Source organism: Takifugu flavidus, chromosome 10, assembly GCF_003711565.1.
Source record: "Takifugu flavidus isolate HTHZ2018 chromosome 10, ASM371156v2, whole genome shotgun sequence".
NCBI lineage: Eukaryota > Metazoa > Chordata > Actinopteri > Tetraodontiformes > Tetraodontidae > Takifugu > Takifugu flavidus.
The window spans coordinates 2,316,994-2,340,320 of record NC_079529.1 but is presented as its reverse complement, the minus strand read 5'-3'; the positions used below and the strand labels follow the sequence as shown (position 1 = coordinate 2,340,320).

At 46.3% G+C, this 23,327-nt stretch overlaps 2 protein-coding genes across 4 annotated transcripts in view; one reads left to right on the top strand and one right to left on the bottom strand.

The window, feature by feature from the left end:
* The window catches only part of adam22 (ADAM metallopeptidase domain 22), a 32,213-nt gene that overhangs the window by 585 nt on the left and 8,301 nt on the right, over positions 1-23,327 (top strand). For 2 of the 3 annotated variants that reach the window (XM_057044285.1, XM_057044287.1), the window contains exons 2-14: positions 93-253; positions 2,738-2,814; positions 9,295-9,361; positions 11,912-11,994; positions 13,186-13,249; positions 19,117-19,183; positions 19,261-19,382; positions 19,629-19,703; positions 19,929-20,000; positions 20,533-20,699; positions 20,793-20,877; positions 21,041-21,131; positions 21,209-21,260. In XM_057044285.1, coding sequence (XP_056900265.1) covers positions 93-253; positions 2,738-2,814; positions 9,295-9,361; positions 11,912-11,994; positions 13,186-13,249; positions 19,117-19,183; positions 19,261-19,382; positions 19,629-19,703; positions 19,929-20,000; positions 20,533-20,699; positions 20,793-20,877; positions 21,041-21,131; positions 21,209-21,260 — 1,183 coding nt within the window. The remainder of the gene's footprint in view (positions 1-92; positions 254-2,737; positions 2,815-9,294; positions 9,362-11,911; positions 11,995-13,185; positions 13,250-19,116; positions 19,184-19,260; positions 19,383-19,628; positions 19,704-19,928; positions 20,001-20,532; positions 20,700-20,792; positions 20,878-21,040; positions 21,132-21,208; positions 21,261-23,327) is intronic. The other variant, XM_057044286.1, reaches the window with a different exon arrangement.
* On the bottom strand, positions 15,857-18,957 carry cldn12 (claudin 12). The gene is made up of 3 exons (XM_057044291.1): positions 18,812-18,957; positions 17,544-17,801; positions 15,857-17,460 (listed from the first exon to the last, which is right to left on the bottom strand). The coding sequence occupies exons 2-3, from the start codon at positions 17,760-17,762 to the stop codon at positions 16,648-16,650; spliced, it is 1,032 nt and encodes a 343-aa protein (XP_056900271.1). The 5' UTR covers positions 17,763-17,801; positions 18,812-18,957; the 3' UTR covers positions 15,857-16,647.

Genomic DNA, 23,327 nt, shown 5'->3' with positions numbered 1-23,327 from the left:
CTGCTGATTTTTTTTCCCAAATATATATTTTCCCGTTGCAACATCCTCTGCAACGTGCGGGTAACGAGAGCGGTGTTTTCCTCCCTGGGCAGGAGACGCCTCGACGAGGTGGAAGGCTCTTCGTGATGCGGACAGGTTGGCCGGGAAGGAAGACACGGTGCCTCTCCGCCTGCTCTACAACAGAGACCACCGCGGCCAGGTCGCCCAAGACGAGCTGAGCACCAGGGTGAAGTCCGGCCCCGCATCCGCGAAGGTACCAGCGTCATGCGTGCAGGAGAGCCGCCTGCAGGGCACGGCTGTCGTTCTCCTGCAGGCGTGTTTATGTTTGCATGGGTTCATCTCCTCCTCTCTCAGTGAAGAGATTCGAAATGAATTAAAGGAAAAAATAACCTCCTTAGCGGAGGTAATTAGTGAGTGCTCATCACTTATTTTATTATTGTCTCCATGCACTTTTAAGAAAACTGCACCAACAGTGATATTGCTCACCAGGATGATTAATTATTAAGTCATATTATAAGTTAGATCTTGCCAGCATGGCAGCCTTACTGCCCTGACAGCTGTTTCACCAGCTCATGTTCCATGAAATGCATTTATTCTGATTGGAAATGTGGGAGGACTTGACTGATGTCACCCGACTTTAGCACATAAAATATGGCTTTTATAATTCTTAAAGTCACCAGAATTGTAAAAGAAAAGTCATCATCAGGTACAGAAATGTTGCGTTTAAAGGTTTCAACATTTTTTCCAAGCAATGGTGCTGATATTGCGCCAAAGATGCACACAGATATTTAAATCAAGCAAAGAAACATCTTCCTGGGTTTGCTGTTATACCTCGTATCACCTCTAGAGGCAGCAGTCCAAGAGCCCCTGTGTGTAATGGGAGATGAACATGCTAAAAACTGGCTACTTCCTAAAAATGCTTTTTCAATCAATCTTTCAATTAGATTGATTTGCAACTGTGTTCAGGCTGCAGAGTCTTTGGCTCCGGTGGAGGCAGATCAGTGATTCAGCAGGCCGACCGGCCCTGCTGCTAACACCAGCTAAAGCTAAAGGCAGTTACTGTAGCTCACTGAACTAACTTACCGGCTGGTAAATCTCTGGTAATTCCAGCCTTAAGTCTCTTTACTCTCTTACTGACCTTAGATCAGTGACTGTCTGACATTTCCAGCTCGTTGATCACCCCTATCGCTGTTAACTGTGTTCACAGGCTCACTGAGGCAGCGTTTCTGCTGTGTTGATTTCAAGAGAAGAGTCGATCAGAAGTTCAAACCCGTTGCGTGTTTTTTCTTTTATTTTGATTTGCGCGGCTGGCCGATTCAGGGCTGTCAGAGAGGGGCGGGCTCCAGATGGTGGCGTGCAGGGAGGTGCTAACCCTTTGTCTCTTTCACGCCACATAGGGACCCACCGTTGGAAGAAGCTTAGAGAAATGACGTGCTAATTGATAGACCCACATGTCATGATGTGATTTTGAAATCAGATTTCTGCAGAGCAACAGAATATTTTTACTTTTTATGCATATTTATGAGACAAATGACTGAAATGAAAGACAAATCAAGCCTAATCCTTCCCGGTTTGGGGTTATTTAAATGTATTTTCCCTCATGACGTGTTTAGCTTCCACACTGTCACATTTATGAACAATAGATGGAGTCAGGTGGTCTTCAAGTCACTGAAGTCATTATCAGCTATTAAGCTCAGGTGAAAATGGTTCCTTTGACTTGGATTTGATTTGATGTTCCGAGTCTCTAACACCCCAGAGAATTGTGACTATTTTTTATTTTTTTTTTTACAATTAACTGGGACGACACAGTTTGATCAGACGTTTGCTGTTTTTAGATCAACAGCCTAAAAACACATCTGTCGGACGATTCTGGAAATCGGAGTTATTCATAGATCTGCCTATTTTGAGTCTCGGACCCGGCCGGCGTCTCCGCAGGAGGAGCGGATTGATGGCACTTACTGTAGTCCTCCAACGGCGGAGTGGAAAATCTGACTGGCTTTAAATCAGAAATCAATGCCAGAACAAGTGGCCTGTGAATACCAGTCAGGCGGAGTCACGCTGGGGTTGGCGCTCAGTGGGCATGGTTACTGGCACCCCCACCCATCGTGGGTTTGGATTGGTCTGCCAGATTGGATTTCATCACACGCGTGCCGTGGAAGGAGGCTGCCCTTTGTGTGGCTGCACACACACACACACACACACACACTCACACACACACACACACACCCTTTAATTCACTCATATATGCATTGATGCACTCAGGGACACTCCCACCATCAATACATTTGGGACCTGCTGGGCTGAGGTCGGTCTTGGGTGAGCGGGTTGGGGGGGATGTTCTCCTCAAACGGAAATGACAAAAAAAGCACCCCCCTCCCCCCCCCCGCACCTCATTGTTAGGTATTGTCCAATATGTACTGGCAGCTGAGCCTGGGGGAGGGTCGGCTGTGTTTCACCTCAGCTCGGGGGGCTTCCCTGGACCTCCACCGGAATGATTGTGGAGATTCTCGATGAACCCGCCCCCCCCCACCATCACACCTCTCACTGCCAGATGTGCCCAGGGATGTTTTAAAAACACCGAATGGGTCAGGAAATGGCTCTGAATGTGTGCGTGTTGCTGATGGTGGGATTGGTCTTAAACAGCATTCTAAATTCATACACAAACATCTGTTATTGTAATACCGGCTGCGTGCTTGTGATAATAAGAACAATTTGTCCTCTGCTTTCATTTTTCTAGGCAAACCATCTGGCTCATGCAAGCTTCCAGATTGATGCTTTCGGCAGAAAATTCATCTTGGATGTGGATTTAAATCAGTGAGTATTACCTTAACCAGGATTGCGTAACGGAAACTGACCTTGTGTCAGTGTAAACTGACAGAGCTACAGGCTAATGATGCTAAAATGCTCTGAAACTCATCCATGCTTGGTTTATCCGAATGCCATTGTCTCACACCCGCTGGACACGAGCAATAATCTAGCCCGGCTTAGCGTTCTTTAGAGGTTGTTTTGGGGGAATCTGCTAGCTGGATGTTAATTTTTAATGGAGGTGTGTTGGCTAAATGGAGGAGGGATGTGTGTCTGTGTGCGTCTGGACGTTTGCTCAAGGATAGCGAGTGTGTGTTATGTAGAAACGCATCATAAGAGGAAGTGATTTACAGTAAAGGCCCGAGCGCCGGCCTGTCAGACACATATTGACCACAGCATCACTATGCAAAGTAACCTCTGCTCTTCCTGCTAGCTCATATCCTAATCCAGTAGCTCCCCTGCTAGGAGCTACTACGAGTAAAATCTGCTTTATGATGTTTCCACTCTGAACGTGCATCCAAACACTTGTCAGAATCAGGAGCGAAAGGAAAGCAAACCCTTTTTACAGCGACTGAATTAGCCCGAAGTGCAGTGGTGAATGACAATGAGAGACTAGTCCCAGAGAGGACGGAACTGTTTAAGCCTCTCATTAGAAACAGTCCAAACAGTAACCTGGGTAAAAGCGTTTTAAAACGGAGGCACGCTGGCACACAGTGTGATCTCCTGGTGCCCCCCCCACCCAGTCTCCTCTCACACGCTCGCCTGATTTTGTTTACGCGGTCATCTCCTACCAGCCTGAATAAACCGAGTGTAGTGTAGAGTAAACACACATTTTCATCTCTTCAGACGTGTCTCCTCTCGTGGTGCACGTTCATCTTCCATCCTCTGTGGTCTCGTTAGCGTCTGTTTGTCCTGTCCCCCCCCCACCTTGCTGTCTATAGCTATGGGACAGCCTGGCCTATCACAAACGTGGTTACTGTTGTACAAAAGGGGTCACAAATTGTCGCCCAGTACTTATGTGGGCCGATGAAATGAGACGGCGCCGCTCCGGTGGATCTGACGAGCCTGGAGTGGTCTGACAATGACCAATCGCTCTCCACGATGACTGCGCATTAATAATTCATGTCAAGGAAAAAGTCAAATGTGGGTTTTTTTTGTGTACATCACTCAGACTGACTGATAAAATGTTCAAGCTGTTCCTTTAAGCGTCCGTTAATACGCGTCCCGGACTGGTTACGTCTGTCATTAACAACACGCCGTGGTGACGGGAGCTGTCCGTCTCACTCAAAATGTGAGGAGGGGGGAGCTGGAGGGTCACGGGGAGGAGGGGGGGGGCTTTGTCTTCATCTTCCTCCTCCGCTGCCTCAGCACAGCCACACTTCCCCATTCACCAGATTAGGAGTCGGCCGAAAATGTGTGAGTGATGGGGGGTTGCCTCACTCTTTAATCATCCTCAACCCCAGTACACACACACACACACACACATTTTCACCCCCTCCCTCCACACCCTCTTCCCATTCAGCCACACCCCCTCCACCCCTCCCACCTGCTCTCCCTGAATAATAGATGGTGCTGTAAGATTAAAGAGGAATATTCATGCAGGACTTTTTTCAAGATGAGGCCACGCAAACACGCGACAACCGGGGGAAAGTTGCTGAGCGGCGCCCCGGTAAACAAGGTGGTGCCTCAAAAACGAAAGTGAGCCGAACACGTATGAGCAGCACAGCTGCCGCCGGCCGTCTGTGCTCTGCAGACAACACTAATCACATTATTCATCTTTTTAAGGAGAGTCCGCATGTGTCACAGGGATTAGTGTTTCTCTGGAGGGGGTTGAACTGATGGAGCACTGCTGTAAATATGGGGTCTCCTTAATGGAATATTTGGACAAGAAGTTAACTAAACACCCCACACTCCACTAATTTGATGAATGTGTGCAAATGAATGAATGAATGAATGAATGTATGTGCATACCAGCACTCATCAATCTTCGTCCTGTCATTGGGCCTCAGATGCAGGCGGCACTTGCAAATCGTTTTTTAATTACAAATACGATTTGAAAATAATATGATTGGACGGAGGAATGAATCACGGCTTGCTCGTTAAGAAGAACAAGTTGGAGGAAAAAAAAAGAAGAAACATGCTAATTGCTCAGGAACACTGATGGATCTTGTCAGGGTACGTTGGTTAATGATGGCGTCATATATTGTGACCTCAGATCTGTTGTGGAAGCATGATAACACTGCCTACTTTTATTAGATTGCGCTGCATTGCATTGTATTTGTGCGCTATTTAGCCATCATGCTAACCCGAAGAACCTTTTGGTCTATTTTAGTCCCGTTGGATCATCTTTGGTTGCTGCGTTTGTAAAATATTCACTCCTTCTGACAAATATCTCTCTGAGAGTTAACTAGGAGAATATCATGACGTGGTGGCTGCAGTGATACCTGGGAGATACCTCCACACTCACCAGATCTGTCCCATCCTGCAGCATATTTAATTTTGACTGTGCGTGTTATATCAATCATAGCGGTCATATTCTGCAAATGGTCTGCGTGTTTCTTGAGGAAGGAAAAGCTGCTTCTAACAGCGATTTTATCAGCAATGTGTGGTCCACTTGTGGGTGCATAAATTCCCTCTGAAGGACTTGAGACTAACACGTCCATCTTGACTTTGAGCGTCATTGGTCAGCTGATCCCTGTGAAGGTGTTCGGTTGCTCTGGACTGTCAGTGCTCTCATCAGGGCACGCTCACGTGTGTTTGCATGTGCCATAAATACATATATGATTAAAATCTCTCCTGCAGCCCTTTTAAAGGCAGGTTGTCTCCCATGCTTTGCTCACTTCACGACAAGCTAAGCTGCTCTTCTTCTTCTGTCCACCAGCTACGTTTATCCCAGAGGCCTCATTTACTGCTGATTTAATGAGGAAAAAAATATGTGTGACTGTGTGTGTGAGTGCGTGTGTGTTTGTGTGTGGGGGGCTGTGTTTGAGTGAGTTGTGTAGCAACTGTGAGACACTGAAGAAAGAAATGGATAATTATGAAGAAGACATAGAGGGAGATGTGTTGTTGTCCTTCATCCACCCTTGAGTTTAGGTGTGTGGGCTGAGATTGTGCTGGAGATGGGACAGAAGAGTGTGTGTGTGTGTGTTTCCCTCCTCTTTTCCATCTGTGCATCATCTCATCGCACACTCCGGAGCAGCTCTCCCCATGGACGTTGTTTTTGTGTTTGGATGTCTGTGTGTAAATACACTACTCACAAACGTTATATAACAGAGTGTTTGCTCGGTGGCTCAGTTTCCAGGCCCGTCTGCAGCGTTTGTTGGTCCATAGGACGCACTTATAAAAACGTCCAAGCGAACATTGCTGCATGTGTCTTTGTGCAGGACATTTCCTACATGTGTGCGGGGCTGTTCCACGAGCGCGTTTTAGCAAATAAAAGGAAAAACAAGCTAACGGGACCATAAAACACCACATTTAAACTGATGCCAAAGCTTTAGAACAAGTTCAGGTGTGGTCAGATATGCGTTTGTTGGACGGGACATCAACAAGGGGAGTCGGTCAGAAGGGAAACCTGGTCAAGATCGAGACTCGGTGCTAACGCCGACGCCTCTGCAAGTGCGTCATCACATTCTTGGACGTCCCGTCTCTCCGTCCTCCATGTCCTCGCCCGGATTCAGTAAAATGTATGAGAGGAGACAAGACAAAGCCTCTCACGCCATCTAAATGCTGCTGTTTCTCAGGAATTACTCCTCTTCCTCCTATATGATCAAAAGAACGGAGGGAAAGCGATGCGTGCTGGGCCCCGAGTGTGTCCAGTCTCGGGATGGAGATCATTCGGTATCCACGTGTTGTCTCCGGAGTGCACGCACCGTCCTCGGCAGCTGCATAATTCAGCACGTTTCGTGCCTGGACCCAAATGCACGATGAAGACTGTGGATGGCGAACCCGCTCTTCCTCATCATCAGTGCTGCTGTGCATGCACCAGCGCTCCCCGTGCAATAAGACGGGGGGGTCCCAGCGAGAGCGCCGGTAGAACTGCGTCCCCGATAAGTGATTGGAGAGCCGATGAATTATAGCCTGGAGACCTTTAATGAGGCCTCAGTGGGAGGGTGGGCGGTGGAGAAAGGAGGGGGTGGTGGTGCAGGTGAAAGCAGCTGTAACACTTCCCAAAGAGCATCCTCCACCCCCGCTTATCCCTCCGCTTCCTTTCACATCTTTAGTTCTCATACTCACCTTTTCATCTCCAGCCCCTCCTCCTCTTCCCCCGTCTTTATTTTTTCCATCTCCCCTTTTTTCCAGCCTGACCCCATTCTTATTGCAGATGCCCGACACAGCACACAATCTCTCCTTTGTGTATCAGCAGACGTTTAAAGGAAAAAGTGGCACCAAAAACCACAAATATGATGCACAAATTTGATGCTGCGCTACTTGTTTGCCCATTTTATTTTCCCCTACATGAGCCTTTTTGTGTGTATTTTGGCATAAATCTCTAAACACAGCTAGGTTTGTCTTGAAAGCCAATCATGGACTACTCTGCCAGCACACACACACACACACACACGCTCTGGTCCTGCCAATCTGCTTTCTTTGCTGCTTTTCATCCCAGGGCCACAGCTTTTGCTTTCAGGACATTTCAGACTCTTCGGGTTATGTTTCTGTGTGTCTGCAAGTTGGGAAATCGACCCGTGTTGCAATAGCAGATGCCTTCTTATGCAACATTTCAAAAAAACCAAAACCTAAACAACTTTAAGGACAGATGAAGATTAATTGATAGCCTGGGGCTAGCTGGCTGCTTTTCCTCCCACCGCAGAGACTTTATCTATTCTTCCCCTTCTTAACAACTTACAAAAAAAGCTTTTCCAAAGCAAATGTTTTCCCCGGTTTAGTGCAGTTGGAGCAACAGCCCATGGTCTGAGAAAGCAGAGGGGGCCTGAGACGGCGTAATAAAGATGCTAAGCATCTGTGGTGAGACCTGCTCGGGGCCCGATGGGCAGCTGGACGCAGCTCTGAACAGATGCTGGCAGAGCGGAGGATGAGTGTGGTGAAGCATTGTGCTGTGGAAGGGAGAGCAAGAGACAGTCGTGAAGGTAAAATGAGTCAGACGCGGAGGCGTTGCACACGTAGCCGCGGTTTCAGGCGCACCGCTGGTTCCTGTGGACGTCTATGAGCTGCCAGATGCAGCCTGGATGCACAGATTTAACATGCGCTCCAATATCTCCAGGCACTGTCCACATGCTAAAATAATACATTTATTAACAGAACAAAGTTACCAAACTTTGGCTGCAGATTTGCATTTATGCATAAACTGTGAAGTCATACCAGGGGGGGATGGGGGGGGCTGTGCCTTGATGTCGGCGCGGGGGAGAGTTTGCGTCTTTGTCTGTCAGATAAATTATTTAAATCCCCCAACAATTAAAGCTGAAATCTGTTATCAGTGGCCTCCATTAGAGCCCCGCATGCTTTCCTCACCACCTCAGTATGCTCTGTGCTGCCCCCCCGCCCCCCCCACCCCCTGTCTGTACGCTCAGCGTGGCGCTGGATAAAGATCACAGGCTCTGAATCTTAAACACACATCCCAGAAGAACAGAGGCTGTGTGACTGTAACCCAGGGTGCAAACATCTTCATCATCAGAGTGTGTGAATATTTTGACAGCTGCCTCTTTTTATTTTGTTTTTGTTATTGAGTCTTGAGGATTCGTCTTTGAATGTCAACTACGCGCAACCTTTACATTAGCGCAGAAATTCACTGCGCTTGTGCCGACGTGCGTCGTCAAGGTTGCACATTGTTTCTCACAGATGTTGCCGTCGAGGCCTCGGTGCATGCTGGGATATCTCCTGTCCTTTATCTCTGCCCCTTTAATGGCTCTTTTCACCCTTTACCCACTTCACCCCACTGTCCCCTGCTCGTCAGGCAGCTCGTCTCCTCTAAACGTGCACGTTGATATCGGGGTTTTCGATAACTCGGGGTCACCTGCGTCTTTTTTCGCATCACGACTAAAGAGGATTGATGTTCATGCGTGTTTATGCAGCTCCGTTCACGCGCTGCGTCTGTTGCTGGTTGTAGATCTCCGCCTGCAGTGTGGATCTCCTGTAAGATTATTTGTCCCGGCCTGCTGAGAAGGCAGAGCAGCCTGATTTCCCATCATTCCATCCCCAGGAGTCTTTCATGTGTTCTTCATTTGTTCCTCCCTCCCTCCCTCCCGGTTCCGCCTGCGTGCGACCCTTTTGCACTCCTTTGTTCTTTAGATAGACAAACACATGTTCGTTTCTTCGGGGGCGGGATGTGTGTAATTGTGTTTGCGTGCTGGAAATAGCCTCGTCCACCGAGTGCTGGTCATAATTAGCCGCTCTAATGCTCTGAAGCTCTGCAGTATAAAGGCTGGAACCCACCGCACGCAGCGAGTGATTGACGCTTGAATGAGGGGGGAGGAGGGGAACACAACTTTTTGCCAACGTTAACAGCCTCTTTACTCTCCTCTCTGCTTCCAGTGATCTGCTGTCTTCGGCGTACGTGGAGAGGCATCTGTCGGAAAAAGGGAAGCCTGTCGTCACCAACGTAAGAGCCAGTAAACGGTCTCACCTCTCGCTCACTCACATATTCAGTCCTGCTGAATTCCAACATGGTTAAACACTGATGCTGGTGGATCTCTTGCAGCGAAAAAGATCAAATGTGAACATTAATGACGCTAGCAATTAGCTGCTTAAGAGACCAGAAGATCTTCACTTTGGAGGCTGGCAAGAGTCACAAACTTACCTCCAAATTAACTGAAGTGCCCCTAGATTACCCCCCCCCCAACCCCCTCCACCACCCAGATGTATAAATCAATATTTGCAAACACAAACTCGAATGATTCCCAGCCTGTTTATCAGTGTTTTTAGTGAAGAGGTCCTATGATCTAGAGCTCTTCATGATCTGGTTCTGTGTGTGTGTGTGTGCGTGTGTGAGTGAGTGAGTGCAGCTCATGTGCTCATTAATGGCTGCTGTTAGGAAGGTTAATATGAGACACGTCTGTTTGTCACCCTGTTGGCAGAGGTCAAACTCCCAGCTGCAACATGGCTTCAGGAGCACATCTGTTCACGTTTTGCATAAGCTATGAGGACACACTTCAAATATGGCAGGAGTTCAGCCAGTGCACAACACAGGGTCAGATAAGGCTACAAGATTACAGGAAGCACTCTTGTTTTGTCCTTGTGTCCACAATAGCTCAGTTAGCTTCACTGCTAACTGAGGTAAAAATTGCCACAGCTACAGTGCTGGCAAAAATGATAACTCTGTATATTTAAGAGGTTTTGGATATTTTTTGTTGAACTGGTCAGACATTATTCTAAATACGGGGCGGAATCTGCTGAAACAGTGAAAATGATGGACCGGCTTCCCCAGACCTCGACCCCGAATACAGGGCGAGTTGTGAAAATAAAGTGGATATTGATGTTGGGATCCTTCGCTTGAGTTGAGGAAGACAGAGGGGAACATTAGTGTTGAAGGGCTCACGTCATCTGATATTTGTGCTCAGAGCAGCCATCTGCATGTTTCATGAGATTATGAAAGACAATCCTGTAGTAGAGGCCAAAACAATATGCTCACATTTTGCCTGGTGTTCTAATATTTTAGCCACAACTGGATATTCAAAAAACTATTAAATTGCACAATGCAACTTTTTTTAAAAACATTTTTAAAATGCTTTGCATCACAAGACTCCCCATTATTTATGTCTTTAAACATTCAAAGGGTTCTATTTTAATCACCACTTTCACTTCTCATGTCTATAGTTCCCTAATTCCTAAACTAATACAGGGCTAAAGAGGTCACACACTGAACCAGGAGGTCACACACTGGACTAACACACCCACACACACAGGATGTACCCCGAGTGTGTGTTTTAAGGGGTTTCTTGCTTTGATGAGAAGTGGAGCAGAAGGTTTCAGGGCGACAGGGGAAGCAGAGATGCTGGGATAGTAGAGCAGCACCGCTTATAAATAGCTCTCTCTGTCTCCTTTCAGACTCGCTCACTCACTCTCCGCCTTTCTCTCTTCAGCCGTCGCTCTGTTTCGTTTTAAACGTGCACACCTTCACTGCTGCAGCATGATAAACACAATACACAATGTTTTTGCGAGCATCGAGATCTCGGAGAAGCCGAATGGCAACATTACAGAACAGTAAATATAGCAACTGAGGAGTTTCCTGATGCTTCACCTCCTTTTCTGTGTCCTTTTCTGATGAAGGGTGGAATATAATCAATACTAAATGCTTCTAATGTGGCTGGGTTGCATTTCTGGGCATCCTGATGGTGTCAGATAGGTTCTGTTCTCTGTGCAGATGCAAACAGGACGAGGTTATCTGCACAGAGAATACACGGGGCTGTATAATACAGGCATTTTTTGTCCACTTTTCCAACAGTTGGCTATTAGATGCCTCCACATAGTGCTTTACCACATCCTGAATGTGGTATCCTTAAAACCGGGGGTTATTTTAAGTTACCGCGCTCCAGAAAATTGTGAGGAACATCCGCCTAGAAGGGACGTAAGCAAAAACACAAAAATGGTTCAGTTTGGGGCAACTTGAGCCGGCATGAATCCAAACACGAGATGAGATTGTTTCCTTCACCACGATCACCAGCAAAGCCGCGCAGACAACAAAAAAAACCCGCTCAAATATAGGTGTGTAATGGAATGAAGCGGCCTGAGAGAGCTGAAAGTGGGAGCGGATGGAGCGGTGTTTGTGTGCGGCATCAGACTGCACAGCAAAAATTGACTCTGATAAAAGCCGAGTTTTCCTGGGGGAGGCCGGCTTCCTGCCTAATGGCTGTTAAGCAGCCAGAATGATGGCCTGCAGAGCACTTAGACGTAATACACATATAGGAAAATCAACGTGTGGGAGCCTGTAGAGAGGGGAAGTAACACACATATACGCTAAATGGACGAAGAGAGAAGGTAAAGATGGGGGCAGGACTTGATGGAGAATAAACACGGACTGATGCAGTGGTTTCCCATCGTGGGTGGAGAAGCTAGATTACAAAATGGTTAACACACAGATGGTGGAAGGTGAATGGGTAAAGCACAGAGCCTGATCTGACTCTGATCTGGTGTGTGTGTGTGTTTCCCACAGGGAGGAGAGCACTGCTACTACCAGGGTAAAGTCAGGGACATCCTTCACTCCTTCGCAGCTTTGTCCACCTGCCACGGACTGCAGTAAGTATAAAAATAAATATATATATATGAATATGTGTGTGTGTGTGTGTGTTGGTGTTTTAGACCCATTTATCTATTAGGTCAGTGTAATTAATTTTAGCCGGCCCTTTCCCGTCTCAGCATTTTGAACAGCAGGTTATCGGCTGCTCAGGCAGACTCCGCTCAGACGTCTCCACGTCGTCGCTCCTCCTCTTAAATACGAGGAGAGGACGAGCAACAGAGGGCGGCCAGCCAGACATGTGCTGCGGGATGCTTCCATAAAACTAGGCCGGCCATTACGTATGTGCAGAGTCTGCCTTCAGCAGTGGCTTCCCACATGATCAGGAAATGAAGCGTCAGACAGGAAGGAACTCTTTGGCTCTACAGAGTGAAACGACAGGAGCTGCTGTTGTCTGTGCAGCTTTAACCCAGTTTCACACTCAGTCATTCCAGTAAAGGGTTTTGGGCTCACTGATCCTTCACAGGCGCTCTGAGGCCATACAAGGATTTAACGTTTGCTCAAGGGCACCTTGGCAGTGCTCTGAAAAATGTCCCCATCCTGCTCCTGCTAGCAGCCCACTTTCCAATATTTGGCCCACAACTGGGACCTGAACCTTGACCCTTCCAGTCAGACTGAGCCACTACTGCCTCAGAATCATGTGTCTCCTTCAGACTTTACAAATGAAACAGACCACATTTATTTTTACTGCTAACAAATACACTGAGTGTGCGTGCGTGCGTGTGTGTATGTGTGTGTGTGAGAGAGAGAGAGACCTCCGCTATAGGTCACCTATATTGGTCATATTGGTGGGTGTCAGGGAGGTCAGACATTAGATAAGAACATTTCCCCTCTGTTGAGCCAAGGTCACCCCCCGCCCCCCCACCCCCGCGCCCTGTCTCCAGGTGACTCGCACCCACACATAGTTGCAGGCGGTGCTCACCTTCCTCACCTCACACATCTGACCCGACCAATTCCCTAAAAGCTTCCAGCAAAGTGAATTAAGCTGCGATCGCGTAGGTGAGACCTTCAGCGAGCTGACGGAGGAGATTCGGCCGTCTGGGTCCCGCAGCCTCGCCGTCATACATGAATTAATGGAACGTAGACATTTTAGGGGCCGGTGGAGTGAAAGTCCCGGTGATGTCATCAGTTCTAGAGTCAAACTGTGCTGATGTGTTTTATTCCTCCTTCTCCTCCCTGCTTCTCTTCTTCAGTGGGATGTTTTTCGATGGAAACCACACTTACACGATTGAACCTGGAGGACAGGGCAACGGTCACGTAAGTGTTCTAAATACATATATTAACTGGGAAACTAGTTAACAAATGAATCCGAGTTGGAAGCAAGTGTTTTAACCAGGCAGTAATGATACCAGGCGTCCAGGCTGAGGTGTGGCTGCTTCTTCCTCTCAGGACAGAGTCGGTTACAGATCACGCCGCAGGCACCGCCACCTTTCTTTTAATGTAGCCTTAGTGCACGCGTCTCAGGACAGAGATTTTCTGGATTACAAAGTAGAAGAGCCGGCAGCCAATTAGGTGATAACAATTAAAGACATTATGCCGACTGGAGAGCAGATCTGAGATCATCTAAAGACGTCACGAATGAGAGGACAAAGGGATGAAATGGAGTGTGTGTGTGAGATCTGTGGTCTAATTAAACCAGACAAAGTGTGAGTTGGTGTAGAGGGAATAAAGAGTGGAAGCCTATGCGTTAATCCGACACGCACAACTTCACACTCGTGGAGGTGAGAGACTAAATCCTGCGTCCAAAACTGCGACTATGTTACCCAGAACCTGATGAAGGAGCAGAAGAACTAAGAAAACAATGAAGGTTTAAAAGATTTTCTGCATAATTTCATGTTTTCCCATTTGGCTTCTTCTTCTACACCTTCATTCTTTGTCACTCTTCTGCCTCTTTCTTTGAGATTTAATTATTTAAGCAGAGAGAGAGACAGAGGGAGAGAGGGGTCAATGCAGAATACTGCTGCAGCACTCGTCCTCAGCATCCATTACTTGCTCCTAAAAAAACGATGCCTCTGGGGGCACATGTGCAGCCCTGAAATCAAGGATCATCAAGTAAATTCCTCTTTTTTTTCCAGTGCGTGGAACGTTTCACGTGTGCACCCCCTTTTTTTGCTGTCTGGTATGACAGTAAAAGGTTTGATGGCTCGTCGGCGAGGAAATCGAGTCTGTTCCCACAGTCTTCCGCAGCGTGAGGGGGTGCGGGGCTACATCGTTGTCGGTCTGCTCGCGCTCATTCACATCTTGTGCATCGACACATAGAAACTGTCCACCTCCGGCACCGTTCATACAGACCTTACGCCTCGTGTTGCCCACTGCTGCTATCCAACTGAAATATATTTGCGCTGCGGGGGTGTGTGTGTTCAGATACAGTCAGCAGGACTACTGTCGGCCATATGGTAATTCCATCTGCCCCTTTGATGCTGCGGCGAGGAAAAGTTGTGCAGGGCTTCGACGACCAGATCCGACCGCTTCGGTCGCTTTACTGCAGCTGATTCGGTCTTAAACTCTTTTATCCTGGCGAACAGAGCTGAGAAATCCAAAAAAAAAAAAATCAACCCAACATCAAAACTGAGAACTGAAAAGTTCACAGGCCGAGAACACCATGTCCTCCGGCACTACGTGGCTGATAATTCTCCCGCTTTCTGAGGGTGTGTGCGTGCGGATGAGTCGGTGTGACGCAACGCCATGTGTGTCCCTCCAACACGTTTTAACCCTCTGAGTTTTTGGAGCTGCTGCTGAGGAAGAGAGAGAGGATTCGCGGTAGCAGCAAAGACCTGTGAAGGCATCGCGCAAGCTACCTCAGTGTTTGTCTATACATGAGGGTGAGTCACGTCGCCATGGCAACGTTCAACAGCCGTACCACATATTCCAGCTTTACGTCTGTATTGTGGGTGGTGAAACCTGGGAACTGCGTTAAACATAATGGATGCTCACTATATATTGTGATTTCAACTGGATCAAACTGGATCTACGGCGACTTTTCCCAGTTTGAATTTCCTCCGGATGTTTTAGGACACAGACAGTTCACCTCAGTTCCTCTCTGGCAAACTAAGCTGCGTCCAGACGAGGAGAGGAGGGGGTGGGGAAGCGAAGGCTGAGTGAAGGGGTGTGTTAGTGGGGTGACATCAGTGCTGTGATGGGGGGTTGTAGTGGGTACCAGTTGTTTTTTTTTTGTTTTAAACCAACAGCGGCTGCTACGGTGACAGATGAGGCTGGTTGGTTTTAAAGAAGGGGGTCTTTCCTGTCGCCTCCAGCCATGTTACTAACCTGGAGCAGCTCATTTACAGACTGCACCGCGTGTTAACCCCCCTCCCATCTTTATATTCATGAGCCAGGGTCTGCGTCTGGGGTACCATCTCCCTTGGCAACCCAGGCCCCGCCCCCACCTTTGTAGCTCAGCAGAACATACAAGAGCCATCTGCGTAAAGACCCTCGCTCTCCGTCTCCGCTCCCTCCCTGCAGAGTTCTGTTTGCTGATTGGCTGGGAGAAATGAGCTGGAACAACAAAGACACTCCTGGTCCAGATAATGGTTTATTACACCAATTAATATCGGTGCGCAGTTATTCCATGTGCACCGTCGTCATTTATCGAGTCCAATTTCAGCCTTTTTAGAACCAGCTGCTGACTTTGTTACATCAAAGAGGCTTCACTTGTGATTGCTTTGATTTTGGAGCCTGTGTATTGTAGGAGTCGGCTTGATAATACGATGATAAGAAAAGGACAGAAATATAGAAGACAGGGGATTAATTCACTTTCTGGTGATTTGGTAGTTATGACGAATACACGACAGCATGTATAGACCATAATAGTTACCCATTATGCAGGTATGATATTTAAAAAACAAAACTCTGGACGCATTTGACTCAGTTTGGCATAGGAATGTTTAGTTAGTGTGGTAGAGGAAACAGCTTCAAATATGAAAATTGCTGATAAGACTAAAGAACAGTAGTGTGAATTCAAAGAGCCAGTGTTCTCGGTGACCATGACAGCGTACAAATACATCTTTTAAAGACTTTTGATCACGATGCAAAACGTATAAAAAGCAACAGGACGAACCAGCTCAGACGCTGAATACAGACAAACAGAACTTCAATCGCATTCAGCATTAAGTCACTTCTTATTGTCTCAATAAAAAAAATAACTACATTAAAAAATGTTAAGAAATACTTTAGACTAACAAAGGCAACAGACATAATACCCACATAATTAGTGCATTAAAAATAACAGCTGCTCTTCACAGGCACAGGCACAGTAACAGCGCAGCACTGTAACTATTGTTAGGCAGTAATCACGGGTCAGAACCACCAACAGAAGAGGTCCAAACTGTCTAGCTGCTCTGGTAACAGGTTGGTCCTTGGGTCTAAAATCCTACTCTGCTTTTAACATAATTTATAATGGTCCAGATATGGTTTCTACACATTTCCAAGGACATTCGTGCTTTAGTGACCATCATTTAAAGTACATCAGATCCTTCATATACTGTATTACCTTCACGATCAGCCGTTTCCAGCCCTGACTGGCTGGATTCCTGATACCGTCGCTATAATGCAAAGTGTAAGTAGCGCTCACGTGATTCATTTTTAATCGTCGGTATTGAACATTGAGGTTTCACAACTGGAGGCGTTCAACGTGCTGACGTGAGCCTCCCGTCCCCTCACTGCTCCTGTGTCAGCACTGGAATGTCGATCTCTATGGCGGACATTCGCGAGCGGGCCGAGTGGCGGTGGCCTGCGTAGCTGGATGCGTAGCCCTGAGAAGGGGCGTAGTGGTGCGAGGGCGCGTAACTCTGAGAGGCGGCGTAGCTGTAGGCCTGAGGGCCCCCCACCTCAGAACCGTAGCCGTCAGGAGCGGAGATCTGAGTCATGTACACCTGTGGGACTGCTGGGGCTATTACGCTTTGCACGTAGCCCTGCGTGGGCACGTACGGCTGGGCGTCGATCACAGCGGGAGGAAACACTTGTGGGGGAAATGGCTGAGGCCCGTAAACTGGCGAGGGAGGGTACCCATTGGCGGTGAGAGCCTGGGTGGACAAAGAGGTAGGCATGGAAGGCAGAGGCAACCAGAAAGGCGAAGGCAACTTTTTACACATGCAGTACCACATGAACATCAACAGCGCGGCTAGCATTAGCCCCCCGCAGCAACCTATAGATACATACACGGCAAAGCCATCAGAGAAAATGTTGTCATATCGGATGTTCATTTCCTTCGTGCGGAACAGGAACCACACTGACGGCGCTAAACCGATAGCTCCGCCCAGAAAAAAGAACATGCCAGCCACGAGATGACACCCGGCGCTATTGACCAGGAATCTGGTGGTCTTGATGTCTGGTTCAGGCTTGTCTGAGCAGCAACAGGTCTTACACATCCCTGACATGCACAGCAGCAAGGCGATGGAGCTGAGCAGCAGGGTGGTGGGCAGACAGAACTGCAGGAGCCGCAGATCCAGCTGGTCCACTTTTGAGTACCACTGGAAACATAAGCAAATGAAATTTCTATCAGGACGCTTTGAGACACAGACATGGGCGAGAAGCAGATCAGTCACCATCATACCTCTGTATCATAGTAGTAACAGCCTGAATTGTCGTCCCGCTTCACGCATTTGGCCCACAGGCCGTCATACACGCTGATATTCTTGGCATTACGGTTGAAGGTAACAAGTGTTGTTATGCGCCACTGTGGGATCAACGCTGCCACGGCAATCCCCCCCACAGATAATAACGCAATGATGAAGGAAAAGGCATTGGTGGCGTGTATGTCACGGCACGACATGGTTGATGGCGACAGTTTCTGGGGCCACGAGGAGAGTACCTGTATGAAACGGGGACAAACGATAAGATCAGGCAGCTAAAAGCAGCGAGGAGAAATGTTAACCAAGTATATACTTTTGCCTTCACTGAACTCATTTTTTTTTAACAACAGATAATGATTGACATTTAAAGAAATGGTCCCGTTACTATTTAAGTAGCCTGCAACTGTGCCACAGGGTGACCCAACTACCCCCCCCCCCTTTCAATTCATTATACCACAACTGACCCAATATCTGCTGTCCCAGAGAAACAATGCTCTCATTTCATTAGCAAACAAAGTGGGCCTGACTTGGGGACTGAGCTTGCAGAACAAGAGTGTCTGTGCAGCAGTGCATTACAAAGGCTACACAAACAATACGCAATTGAATTAGACATCGGGCTTCTAATAAAATGAATGTAGCAGCGACTTACAACTGTGAGAAATCCTGGCTTTACAAAACCATCAACTCAAAAAATAAAACAACATTGTCTCATTGTCTTTGACTTAATTTTATTCATTCTATCTGGCACTTCTTTTTTATAGATCACTTATCCCCTCTATTTGGAATAAATGATCTCAGATCAATGTTATTGATTGAAGCCTTCTTGAGTGACTGCTGATCCGTACTAAACAAAGTTATTTTTTTAAAGAAAGTTAAAGCACTAGCCCAAGAGGTCACCCTATGGCACATTTTGACTATACATAGGTGAAACCATTGCTTTTCCTGACTTACATCACTTTATCCTTTGCTTGTAATGTTAGCTAGCCAGGCTAACGCTAACTAAATAAAAGAAAAATCCGATAACTTTTGAATGATCAGGCGATAACACTTACTCAAGACACACAGAAAACTACACATTAGTACGATATTGTCTAATTATAACTCGCATATAAACTTTTTAATAGGCTGAGACGATCACGACGAGAGTGAAGCTAAAGCGTTAGCCCAACTGCAACCTGTTCCCGTTTACCTACTCAAAGCGAAGCCGCACTATGCAATATACATGATTTTTTTTAAAAAAAAAACAAACCCTTAGATTTCAACAGTTCAGCTGTGATAGGACCGCCTGGGCACCATTTCAGCGGTGGTTCTTCTCGCAGTAGAAACAAAACCGCTCTAGAGTTTCTTCTGTCACAGAGGCGATCAGATCGTAAACAGGATGTGTGGACACGACGCTTCCGCCGGGCGGTCTGCGCATGCGCAGTTCCACAACAATGGCCGCCAAAAATGCCGATTTTAAAAAAATATATAACTTAAAAAAACAACAAAACTTTAGTTGTATTTTAAATATAATCATACATGGATTAATTAAATGTTTTTTCCTGTGTTATTTAGGGAGATGTTCAAGTTCACATGGTTTATAAATCACCAGGAAGTGATGCCTTCGATGAATTCCTAAATGGTAAGATGGTGAATGAATCTTAAAAGATTTTACATTTGATCCATTGACTGAAAGATCATTCGTGTTGATCACTTTAGGTCTGTCAGGTTTGCATATTCACAGTAGCCCGGTTGTCCTTCTTGCAGCTGACGTACCAGAACCACCTTTTCCCAGTCCTCCATTTCCAGGGTCAAAGGTTCAAAGAAGAAAAAAGAGACAGGTATGATTTCACAGAGGGGGTCTTTAAACTGACTGAGTCAGACGTCTACGTCTGTCTGTTCCTTCACTCCCAGTGTCACATCATTTTTATGTGCAATTTTCAAAAAGACAGATCGGGTTTAGGATTCCACATCCATATTGATTTTCCACTTTCCCACTTTACATTTCAGTGGCAGGATAGGACACAAGTTTGGATTAAATTGTGTTTAACCTCCCCCCTAAAAAACCCAACTTTTTTTGTTCTCAGGCTCCGCATGTGCCACGAAATGTAGAGGATGAAACCAAATACATCGAGTTAATGGTGATCAATGATCATTTAATGGTAAGCTGTTCCCTTCATGTCCACCCAGATAACTGCCTTTCACTGTTTCCTGAATTTTACTTTTTTGCACACTTTTTACAGGATGTTGTCGTCTCTTCTATTGGACTCGTATATGATAATGAATTAATTTAGGCTGTGAATAAGAAGTTGTGGTCCCTGACTTCTTTAACAAGTTTTTTACTCTTTCTCTTTGTCTCTTTCTCTCTCTTTCTTCCCTCTCTACAGTACAAGAAGCATCGGCTTTCCGTTGGGCACACAAATAACTATGCTAAGTCAGTGGTCAATATGGCTGACATGGTAAGAACTCTATTGATCCTCTTCTTGGAATGCTGGCCACAAGCACTCCCAGCTATTACAGCTGAGCCCACATTTCTCACTTAGCTTCGCATTTAAAGCATTTTCTTGCCAGTGTGAAAGTTTTAACCAGTCATTCAAATGACAGTGGCGTCCCAGCGGTGCTGAGGTAGACGTGAAAACGCTGCTTTAATGTTTGTGGTTGCGTCCCTGCGCTGCGGCGCTAAAACCTGACCCGCTATGTCGTCCGACCCGTAAGCCGATAGGCAGAAGTTAGAGTAAGGTCAAACTTTCTGTCCAGTCCTGTAAGACAATCACACCAGAAGGTACTTTAAGGGATGTCCCACATTCTGCTTTTCATTGCTTTTACGTATGCAATGATGGCTACGTAAAATTCAAATACAAAAAATGCACAAGAAAAAAAAAAAGCTGTACCTTTATCAAAGTGTTTTTCCTATTCATGTTTTAATTTCAGAGGTTTTGTATCAGGTCAGGGATGGTTATTATTGTCGTAAAATCAGGTTCAATTCCGCAGATTTTCAAGGAGCAGCTCAATACCCGCATTGTGCTGGTTGCCATGGAGACGTGGTCAGCAGACAACAAATTCAATATTGATGACGACCCCATGGTGACCCTCAGGGAGTTCATGAAGTATCGTAAGGACTTCATCAAGGAGAGATGTGACTCTGTGCATCTCTTCTCGTGAGTTTGAATATTGAATATGGGGAATTTCAGTTCATTTAAAAGCCTTTGTTTAAATAATTATAAAAACTAACAACAATTTCTTCTCTCCAGAGGGAGCCGCTTTCTTAGCAGCTGGGGGGGAGCGTCCTACATGGGAGGGGTCTGCTCCCTGACTAAAGGAGGGGGGGTCAATGAGGTAAACTGAACATCTCTATTTAATCTCACTAGAGATATAAAACCTTCTGTGTGTCTGCAGTGGACATGTGCAGATTTTAGCATTTTTAGCTTAATGTTTCTTGGAAGATTTCCCTCCGATTCAGTTTGATTTTACGCAGCCTCTCTCTCCGTCTGTCCATCAGTACGGGAAGACAGATGAGATGGCCATAACCTTGGCTCAGTCTCTGGGGCAGAACATCGGCATCTTCTCCGACAAGAAGAGGATCCTCAACGGTACACACTCATCCTTCACGCCGATTTTCTGCAGTGGCAACATGTAAATGTGCACTGTGCTTGTTTTTTCCCTTCAGGGGAGTGCGTGTGTGACGATCGTTGGTCAGGCTGTATCATGGATGATGTTGGGTAAGTTACTTCTCCGCCGTTTGTTGCCATCACGTCACAACAAAGATGGAGGGGAGTTGTTTTTTTTTAAAGATGTTTGTATTTACTACTGAACTCAATTTAGTGAGTAAGACATTACAACGTCAATATCCATTAGGCTTTTGCAGTTAAAGTTAATCTAAAAGTTTAATAAATGTTATGTTATGCAGATATTGTGTGCTTGACTGTTGTAGTTCAACATGTGGCCACTAGATGGCAGCATATGTCAATACGCAAACCTGCCCAACAAAGCCTAAATTATGATAGATGAGGCGTAAGGCATAAGAGGCGTAAGCGCGTGCGTGCGTGTGTGTGTACCCCTTGACTTAAATCCTTCTCACATTCCCGCTTTTTCCCTAATGGGACAGCAGGTGAGCAGAAGCTTGACTACGTTGCCTGTGCTATTTTGACCCAGTTGGCTGCGTCAGAGGGGTTGTCAGTCATCACAGCCTTTCCTCTTTCCATACGAAACACACACCTCTACAGCCGCTGTGGCACAAGCCACAGTTTGTTTTATTTTAATATTTATTATTCCAATGATATGAACAAATACAGTTTGCTGTCGGTTTTTATACACGGGCTGTAGTTTTCATATCATTGTTCTGTGCAATTTTACGCACCTTTTATGTGTCTTCCTTGGTTTTTGAACAAGTCTACTGGTTGATCAACCAGAAAATAGCGTGTTCACCCCGATGACTCTGTTAGCTGATGCGAGTTGAGGGTTTTCATGACTTCTTTTTGTCCATATCTAACCAATTGATACAGTCTGCAATGTCATTCTCATGTCACGCTAATGTGTTAGCTGTAACCACAGGAAACGCCACTGTGACCCCATCTGCTTAATTTGGTTAACTGACCTACTTTAAATTCAGGTGGTCACATGACGGCCGACTTGTGAACCTGTCAGCTGTGAGCTGTTATTCTGTGAAAATCAATAATCAATGGTATTCCAGACAGCTGTATTCAATGTAGTCAATCATGTTCATTGACAGACGTTTGTTTTCATCTCTCAGCACCTGCATGGCTGAACAACACCTCATTAATCTAAAGACTCTTGACACAGGGGTACTCTTATTGTTATTTTATTTACAGGGGTTGGTTTCTGTGTGTTGGTGCTATCTGATATTAGCCTGTGTTGCAGCTATTTTCGGACTTGGAAAAGTCCTTCCAGGAAAACTAAAAGCTGTATTTTTCTGCTGTTTCCTCTTGTTGCTTTTCCTCGTAGAAGCTCGACGAGATCTGGGCAAATATTGATACAATGATGTCAGATCCGATCATTTAAATTTGCCTGAAACGCAGACATTACCGGCCGAGTCCAGCCTCGTGCGGACGGAGCAGGGATGAAATGAGAATCGATGAATGAATAAAAGGGGGCAGGGGAACGGCAACACCTTATTAGTAACACTTTCTCTGGGAACTTGACGTGTTCCGCATGATTTATTCATACGCTCTGCAGGCAAATGAGGCATTTGTCTTTTAATCTGTTGGAAAATGCACGTGATAGAGGTTTATGCAAATTAAGCCCCAGAAGATGCAAATCCAATATGCTGGTTTAAATTCAGAAGGTTGAATATTGTATTGTGCTTCATTCATCACCCCAGACTCCGCACACGTCTGCTATCTCTGTAGGTGGCCCTGATTAGTGTCATTTAGCGCCAGATAATGGCAGCTCCTCGCCGAGCCTGCCTGTTATTGCATTGCGTCATGTGCCACTCCTGATAAGCTGAGCACCCGAGCCTGGCGGATCAGCGGGGGAAAGTATTGAACGCGGGGCATTGACGCGTTTTAGCGTTTCCTGCTGTTAACTTGTTGCATCGAATCCGTACGTCTCGATGTCACAGTGTCACACGACCAATGCAATCCTGGTCCAAAATCGGTCATCCGAGTTGTTTTCCAGGCCTCTTCATCACATCCCACATATACCTCCATTCTTACAATCGTTGCCACGGCTTTAGCACTCTGTCTGCCTCTGCGTTATAATCAGGATCATCTGTGATCTGTGAGTATGGAAAACTTTGTATTAAACTTGAGGAATCATTTTTGTCCCAA